Source organism: Heteronotia binoei, chromosome 2 (genome assembly GCF_032191835.1).
Source record: "Heteronotia binoei isolate CCM8104 ecotype False Entrance Well chromosome 2, APGP_CSIRO_Hbin_v1, whole genome shotgun sequence".
Taxonomy (NCBI): Eukaryota; Metazoa; Chordata; class Lepidosauria; order Squamata; family Gekkonidae; genus Heteronotia; species Heteronotia binoei.
This window is the reverse complement of record NC_083224.1, coordinates 196,256,911-196,265,864: the sequence shown is the minus strand read 5'-3', so window position 1 is coordinate 196,265,864 and position 8,954 is coordinate 196,256,911. Positions and strand designations below refer to the sequence as shown.

The 8,954-nt window shown below is 51.1% G+C and overlaps 1 protein-coding gene across 2 annotated transcripts in view; it reads right to left on the bottom strand.

The window, feature by feature from the left end:
- Positions 1-3,984: 3,984 nt before the first annotated feature.
- PTBP1 (polypyrimidine tract binding protein 1) overlaps positions 3,985-8,954 on the bottom strand; it is a 62,771-nt gene continuing 57,801 nt past the window's right edge. For both annotated transcript variants that reach the window (XM_060232799.1, XM_060232800.1), the window contains one exon: positions 3,985-7,337. In XM_060232799.1, the coding sequence (XP_060088782.1) occupies positions 7,205-7,337 (133 nt within the window). In that variant the 3' untranslated portion in view covers positions 3,985-7,204. The remainder of the gene's footprint in view (positions 7,338-8,954) is intronic.

The following is an 8,954-nucleotide window of genomic DNA, read 5'->3' as shown; positions in this document are numbered from 1 at the left end:
GAAGCGGTAGTAGTAGAAGACTGCAGATTTATACCCTGCCCTTCTCTCTGAATCAGGGACACAGAGCGGCTTACAATCTCTATCTTCCTCCCCCACAACAGACACCCTGTGAGGGGGGTGGGGCTGAGAGAGCTCTCCCAGAAGCTGCCCTTTCAAGGACAGAGTCTCAGAGCGGCCTACAATCTCCTTTCCCTTCCTCCTCACAAAAGACACCCTGTGAGGCGGGTGGGGCTGAGAGAGCTCTCCCAGAAGCTGCCCTTTCAAGGACAGAGTCTCAGAGCGGCCTACAATCTCTTTTCCCTTCCTTCCCCACAACAGACACCCTGTGAGGTGGGTGGGGCTGAGAGAGCTCTACCAGAAGCTGCCCTTTCAAGGACAGAGTCTCAGAGCGGCCTATAGTCTCCTTTCCCTTCCTCCCCCAAAACAAAAACCCTGTGAGGTGGGTGGGGCTGAGAGAGCTCTACCAGAAGCTGCCCTTTCAAGGACAGAGGCTCAGAGCGGCCTACAATCTCCTTTCCCTTCCTCCTCCACAACAGACACCCTGTGAGGCGGGTGGGGCTAAGAGAGCTCTCCCAGAAGCTGCCCTTTCAAGGACAGTCTCAGAGCGGCCTACAATCTCCTTTCCCTTCCTCCCTCACAACAGACACTCTGTGAAGTGGGTGGGGCTGAGAGGGCTCTCCCAGAAGCTGCCCTTTCAAGAACAGAGTCTCAGAGTGGCCTACAATCTCCTTTCCCTTCCTCCTGCACAACAGACACCCTGGGAGGTGGGTGGGGCTGAAAGGGCTCTCCCAGAAGCTGCCCTTTCAAAGACAGCGTCTCAGAGTGGCCTACAATCTCCTTTCCCTTCCTCCTGCACAACAGACACCATGTGAGGTGGGTGGGGCTGAGAGAGCTCTCCCAGAAGCTGCCCTTTCAAAGACAACTCTGTGAGAGTTATGGCTGACCCAAGGCCATTCCAGCAGCTGCAAGTGGAGGAGTGGGGAATCAAACCCAGTTCCCCCAGATAAGAGTCCGCACACTTCACCACTACGTCAAACTGTCTCTTCCTTTGTCAGCTGAACTTTTAAATAGGCTGCAACTTTAAAGCAGGAGTTCAACTAAAGCTTTAGCTCAGGGGTGTCGAACCCTTTTGTTATGAGGGCCAGATCTGACATAAATGAGACCTTGTTGGGCCAGGCCATGTCAGGCCGGGCCGTTTGTGTACCTTTTTAAGATTAGGTAGCAGAGATATAAACTTTATAAAGGACACAAACAATTATTTTTTAAGAAACTTAAACCACGCTTAAAATGTTAGCACTCGTTGGTCTTAAAGGTGCTTTCTTTGTATCTCTCCCATGGGATCCAGGGAACTGGGCAAAGGAAGTTTTGGCTCTTTTCTTCCGTCCCCAGGGGATGGAAGGGGGTGGTAGCTTCAGCCAACTGAAGGAAAGGCTTGGCTTAGTAGCTCTGCTGTGAGAGCCTGGCAAAGCAAGCTCTGCCTCCCCCTCCTTCTTCCCCAAGGGAGGAGCCTCAGCCAATGGAGAAAATAAGAGGTTTTGCTCTGTAGCTCCCGAGTGAGCCTTGCAAACCAAGCTGCGATGCAGAAGGGAGTAAGATACAGGGAGAAGAAGCAGATGACAGCCAGTTGTTATGTAGCCAATGGAAAGATGAGTTATTTCCATGGACAGAAGCCCTCCGGGGGCCTGATTTGGCCCCTGGATTGCATGTTTGACACCCCTACTTTAGCGGCTACATCAGCAGGTAACGCAGGCTAGTCTGATCTCATCAGATCTCATGTGTCAAGCAGGGCGGGCCCCAATGAATAATTGGATGGGGAGCCACCAAGAAATGCCAGCGTTACTGGGCAGAGGAAGGAAGCGGCAAACCACCTGTTCAGCCTTGTGCCTCAAAAACCCTGACTTGATGGCATTTCACACACTAGGGAAAGCTGGAGGTTTAACGGAGGTCTTCCACTGGATGGGCAATCAGAGGCTTCATGCATTCCAAGTTCTTCTACTCAATGGCAGAGTAAGGCCAGCGATGCCATGTTTTACACTTGACAACAATGACCCTTTCTCTACGCAGTCAGCACAAAACAAGATACCGGGGTAAATCAGCGGGCGGGAGGGAAGGTTTCAACCGGCCTAATGTTCGAGAGAGCCCCTTGGCGCAGAGTGGTAAAGCTGCAGTCCAAGCTCTGCTCACAACCGGAGTTTGATCCTGGTGGAAGCTGGGTTCAGGTCGCTGGCTCAAGGTTGGCTCAGCCCTCCATCCTTCTGAGGTCAGTAAAATGAGTCCCCAGCTTGCTGGGGTTGGGGGGAAGTGTAGATGACTGGGGAAGGCAATGGCAAACCAACCAGTTTAAAGTCTGCCATGAAAATGTGAAAGCGACGTCGCCGCAGAGTCGGAAACGACTGGTTCTTGCACATGGGATTACCTTTACCTTTTTTTTACCATGTATTTGTCTGTAGATTTCAGATTTTTCTGAAAAATTAAGGGGTGTGTGTCTCAAGTATGCAGAAATATCTGTGCTCCTGATCCAGGGATTTAGATATCTGCAGATATAGAACATGTTTGGGAAAGATACATAGCTATGGAACCTTCCAGCTTCTCCCTACAATGTTTGCGCAACCAATGTGCATAGCCAATTTGGTACAGCAGTTAAGTGTGCAGACTCTTATCTGGGAGAACCGGGTTTTATTCCCCACTCTTCCACTTGCACCTGCTGGAATGGCCTCGGGTCAGCCCTAGCTCTTGTAATTGTCCGTGAAAGGGCAGCTTCCGGGAGCTCTCTCAGCACCACCTGCCTCACAGGGTGTCTGTTGTGGGGGAGGGAAAGGAGATTGTAAGCTGCTCTGAGACTGTCCTTGAAAGGGCAGCTTCTGGGAGAGCTCTCTCTACCCCACCTATCTCACAGGTTGTCTGTTGTGGGGGAGGAAGGGAATGGAGATTGTAGGCCGCTCTGAGACTCTATCCTTGAAAGGGCAGCTTCTGGGAGAGCCCTCTCAGCCCCACCTACCTCACAGGGTGCCTGTTGTGGGGGAGGAAGGGAAATGAGATTGTAGGCCACTCTCTGGCCTTGAAAGGGCAGCTTCTGGGAGAGCTCTCTCAGCTCCACCCGCCTCACAGGGTGTCTGTTGTGGGGGAGGAAGGGAACGGAGATTGTAGGCCACTCTGAGACTCTGTCCTTGGAAGGGCAGCTTCTGGGAGAGCTGTCTCCGCCCCACCCACCTCCCAAGGTGTTTGTTGTGGGAAAGGAAGGTAAAGGAGATTGTGAGCTGCTCTGAGATTCAGGGTGAAGGGTGGGATATAAATCCAATATCATCATCTGCTATTTATTCTGCTGTGAAACTGAGAGGCCTCCTCCGTGTCCACTCCGGGGCCTTCCCCGCCACTCTTCCAAAAACATCCTCCTCCCTTTGATGCTCAGTTCCACTATGTGGTCGCTACCCATTTGGGACCAGCGCCGCCCTTCTCCCCATGCAATTCCTCTCACTCCAGGCCATCTCATTTAAAGGAATCGGTCGCTATGAAGACCAAGCAGACATCCATAGGCACGCGTATCCTTTAGAGCAAAAGAGTCAGAGTGTTACGTAGCCAATGGAAAGATGGGTTATTTCCATGGATTAAGGCAGTTTATGGAACAGTCAGGGAAATGTGGCAGAAAAGGGCTGGACCAACAGCACAGGTGGCAACCCTTTGGGAGTAAAATCCTCCACCCCAAAACATTCATTGCATTAAGGGACACATTTCTGTTTCCCAGAGAAGACAAGGTGATGCCATGGCTGCTTTAAAAGCATCTCTGCGACACCTCAAAGAAATCTATAGTGGGGGATGTTAAGGTAAAGCAATTCCCGCCCCCCCCCACCTCTAACCCCCCAGGAAGATAAATGAAAAAGTCAAAAAAGGTTACACAAAATGGGAGGCAACTGGATTATATGGGGAGGGGGAGAAGAAATCAAGCACAAATTAAAAAAGCACAATGAAAAAGAGGGAAAACAGAAGCAAAGAACACAGAAGACATTTATTGAAAGCAAAAAAAAAGGAAGTACAGACAGGCCCACCGATTGCTTTTCTACAAATATGAACAGGTCAAGAACTAACTAAACGCTACAGAAAAAGGTACTAAGATTCATTATAAAATAAGTTTTAATTTTCCATTTTTTTTTTTTGCATTACATTCTTTTTAGCCAGGCAATTAATTCTGATGTTTCGTGTACGATTGGCCCCCGCCCCCAATACTGAACCTGTAATAGCTGGTTATCAAAATATACAATACATCCGTTTTACTGTAAATACCTGGGTTCTGCTGCCCCCTCATGTCTTACAACAGGTATAAAAAAGAAATCATAAATATTTACACCTTTTTCTCATTACATTTACATGCAACACACAGGATCAAAAAAAAAAAGAGAGCAGGAAAGAACAGAGGAACTCCTCTCGCCCTTGGTTTGTTCGGGTCTGAGGGTTAAACAGCAATACATCGGCAGGGGCGTCCTGCAGCCCCCCCCCAAACCCCCCCCCCCAAACAACGCCTCTTGTCTGCTGACGCAAGCCAAACATCAAAAGCGTCAAGAAAAGAGAGGCTCCGCTCTGACCAGCCGCAGAGGAAGGCCTGCCGAGTGGATTTCGGGATCTAATCTGACTGTCCTCACCAAAGTTTTGCAAAAATCTAAAAAACCAACAAACCTGGGGGTCGAGGTCAGTCTTCCCTTAATTCTTCTGGGGGAAGGAGGGAGGACATGTTATTCAGCTCCCTCCTCCTCTAACGCTAGCCTGTCCAGCCAGCGTGACTAACGGTTGATCTGGGGTCCAGGGAGCAAGCCTGTGGAACTCTGGCCCACTTCAGGCAGCCTTCCCTATTGCTCCAGCTGGACCGTGCACGGAGGGCCAAGAGAAAACGAGTGCGCCTGCAGTTTCGGCTGCTTTAGGAGGGGCGGCATGTCGACTGCCGGCTGCCTCCACGGCCACGGTTTGGAAAAACAAAAGGCAGCCACGGGCCCAATACAAAAAAAAAAAGCCAGTTTGCGGCAAAGCTCTGCTGTCACCTTGGATGGCCAAGCTGAGGCAATGGGTGTGTGTGTGTGGACCTACGATGTGGAGCGATCTTTCGAGAGCTCTGACAGGGTCAACTCAAGGCAGCAAAATTCTCTGCAGTTTCTGAAGGTCCGAGCAGACGCCTTCTGGGCTTGGCCCAAGGGAGCTAAGGGAGGCTGGCCTGAGCAGGGCGAGCTCGTGATTGCAGCGGGAGCCTTTCTCCTGCAACGGCAAGCGCGAGGCCGCCTCTCTTCAAGTCAAGGAGGACGTTTTTTTACAAGCTGTGTGAGGATCTTCCACCCTGCTTCCAACGCCCCCCCCCCAAGCCAATATGCCTCTTGTGAATCAGTGGTGGCCGGTGGGCGGAGGGGGGGGGGAAAGGACAAGTTGACTTCAAAACACATTTAAAAGAAAAAGCAAACTTTGGTCCACATTTTGCAGAAACAACCCTGATATTACGTACAAAATTCTGGTTCTTCTAAAAATCTCACACAAGTTAAGAGGGCAGAAGTAAGGCAACTCCGGAATACGACAAAGAAGGCAGATCGGCACGAAAAGAGTGAAGAGATGGGAAAAACAGCATTTTGAGATATGGTCAGGAAGGGGGGGGGGAGTTGCATTTCTCTTTAAATAAAGTAAATAAACTTGGGTTAAGTAAAAACCACCCTTAAAATCTGGGTTGTCTCCTCCTTTCGAAGTAACTGGTGTCTACTAATTTTAAGTACTTTACTTCTTCGCTGTATAAGATTCATCTCCAGCCATGACCTATCTGGCACATCGACTACACTATTTTCAGGTTACCGGGAAAAAAAAAAAGATACAAGAATACAGCATACAAGATAAAGAGAACAAGAGTTAAGTAGATACATTTTATACCATCTTGGCTATAAAAAAAGTTAAGCTATTTCTTCTTGCATATATATGCATATAATATGAACCCATTACAATATTTGGTCAACTGGAGATATTGCTAGACAGAGAAAAGACTGCTTTGTAAAAAAAACAAAGAACCCCTTGTAATAAAAAGATTCAAAAGAAATAGCTGAGGTCACTAGCGGGGGGGGGGGGGGAGGAAACAGGGCGAGGCAACTTGAATCAGCCTTTCCCTCCCCCGCCCCCCACAAAAGTCAGAGCCCAGAACCGAGATCTGAATTCAGACCAAGAATTCAGACTCTCTCGTACGAAACAATGTCTGATGCTTTTGGCTCCGTTTCCACAGATTGGGGAGACTGTTTTAAAAGCAGTAAATGGGACCTGCTAGGGGGCTACGGAAGGGACAAGGGATACGGAACCCTTCCCTTTCCCCTCCTCTGTACACGGGACTGAGAAAAGTCAGCTCCCCAGGTTAAGACAATTCCCCCCCGCCCCAGAGATGTTTAACTGCTTAAGGGGGCAGAACGATGCTCGGCCTGCCCCCCCCCCCCAATCTGATCACCTAAGGATGACTCCTCTGTTCTTTCGACTTTGTACTAGCGAGCCTCCCCAAAAATTAAAAAAAAAAACCCTCCCCCCCCAAAAGCTGCTAAGGCACAGGATATTTGATCCAAGGCTTAGGGGAGACAAAACCGGTCAACCCTAAGGAGGTATTCTGTGCTCCGGAGAGTTTGAAGGAAGGACTCAAGACTATGTGACTTGGGGTCTCTTCCAAGGCTTCATGAAGATAAAGGCATTACTGTGAAGCTGGACAGGGGTTATCTGGGACTGGGCACAATTATCTGTATTTCTCGCTTTGTAGGGAGGGGGAAGAAAGAAGAGGAATGTTTCCCAGAGCAGTTTAAAGAATGTAAACTTTTATGCTTGTGGCCCTGCGCCCTCCCCCCGCCCCGGAAAAAGAAAAAAAAAACCCAGTCAAGATTGTAATCCCACAAGTTACATGAAAGGTTATAGCGACGTGGATTTAAGATTTAAATTTTTGTTTTTAAAAAACCCAGTAAACTGCTTTTCCTCTTTAAAAAAATAAAATCTGCTGTGTCTCTTTAAGGTCACTTCAGCTGCTTTTTTAAAGTGGCTTATTTTTTTTTTCCTCTTTTTTTTTTTTCTGGAATGACGGAAGTTGTTTCGCCCCAAGCGGGGGTCTTCAGCCTTCGAAGATGCCAGGCCGAAGCCCGAGGGAGGGGCCGCGGTGGGTGGTTTTGCTCCTTGCCTGCAGTCCGCTCCATCGTGCTTCTCCCCCCCCCCCTCGGCGCACCTAAATGGTGGACTTGGAGAAGGACACGCGCAAGTGGTGGCTCTCTCCAAGGTCGTGGTTGTGGAGGTCGATGAGGGACTGGATGGCTTCTTCCACGGACGCCATCTGGATCAGAGCCATCTTGCGGTCTTTCCTGCCAAAGGGAACAACCGGCAACGTTGGAGATCAGAGGAGGAGCTGAGCAGTAAAGGTGACAGCCACAGATCAAGCGGGCCGGAGGGGTCTCGATCAATACTCCCTCTACGCTGCGGAGTCTTGCGAGCAAAAATTCTACTTCGTTAAAAGTTATGAGCTACTGCAGAAATGGAAGCTTTTGTTCCAGGGCGCATCCTTCCTGGCCTAAGGCAGAAATGTGTGAGATGGAAACTAAAAAGCTGTGAGCTGGCTCACACTGCAGCTCTTGCAAGAATCGTCCTTGAAAGGGCAGCTTCTGGGAGAGCCCTCTCAGCCCCACCCACCTCCCAGGGTGTCTGTTGTGGGGGAGGAAGGGAAAGGAGATTGTGAGCCGCTCTGAGACTCTGTCCTTGAAAGGGCAGCTTCTGGGAGAGCCCTCTCAGCCCCACCCACCTCCCAGGGTGTCTGTTGTGGGGGAGGAAGGGAAAGGAGATTGTGAGCCGCTCTGAGACTCTGTCCTTGAAAGGGCAGCTTCTGGGAGAGCCCTCTCAGCCCCACCCACCTCCCAGGGTGTCTGTTGTGGGGGAGGAAGGGAAAGGAGATTGTGAGCCGCTCTGAGACTCTGTCCTTGAAAGGGCAGCTTCTGGGAGAGCCCTCTCAGCCCCACCCACCTCCCAGGGTGTCTGTTGTGGGGGAGGAAGGGAAAGGAGATTGTGAGCCGCTCTGAGACTCTGTCCTTGAAAGGGCAGCTTCTGGGAGAGCCCTCTCAGCCCCACCCACCTCCCAGGGTGTCTGTTGTGGGGGAGGAAGGGAAAGGAGATTGTGAGCCGCTCTGAGACTCTGTCCTTGAAAGGGCAGCTTCTGGGAGAGCCCTCTCAGCCCCACCCACCTCCCAGGGTGTCTGTTGTGGGGGAGGAAGGGAAAGGAGATTGTGAGCCGCTCTGAGACTCTGTCCTTGAAAGGGCAGCTTCTGGGAGAGCCCTCTCAGCCCCACCCACCTCCCAGGGTGTCTGTTGTGGGGGAGGAAGGGAAAGGAGATTGTGAGCCGCTCTGAGACTCTGTCCTTGAAAGGGCAGCTTCTGGGAGAGCCCTCTCAGCCCCACCCACCTCCCAGGGTGTCTGTTGTGGGGGAGGAAGGGAAAGGAGATTGTGAGCCGCTCTGAGACTCTGTCCTAGAAAGGGCAGCTTCTGGGAGAGCTCTCTCAGCCCCACCCGCCTCACAGGGTGTCTGTTGTGGGGGAGGAAGGGAAAGGAGAATGTAGGCATCTCTGAGACTCTGTCCTTGAAAGGGCAGCTTCTGGGAGAGCTCTCTCAGCCCCACCCGCCTCCCAGGGTGTCTGTTGTGAGGGAGGAAGGGAAAGGAGATTGTAGGCCGCTCTGAGGCTCTGTCCTTGAAAGGGCAGCTTCTGGGAGAGCCCTCTCAGCCCCACCCACCTCCCAGGGTGTCTGTTGTGAGGGAGGAAGGGAAAGGAGATTGTAGGCCACTCTGAGACTCTGTCCTTGAAAGGGCAGCTTCTGGGAGAGCCCTCTCAGCCCCACCCACCTCCCAGGGTGTCTGTTGTGAGGGAGGAAGGGAAAGGAGATTGTAGGCCGCTCTGAGGCTCTGTCCTTGAAAGGGCAGCTTCTGGGAGAGCTC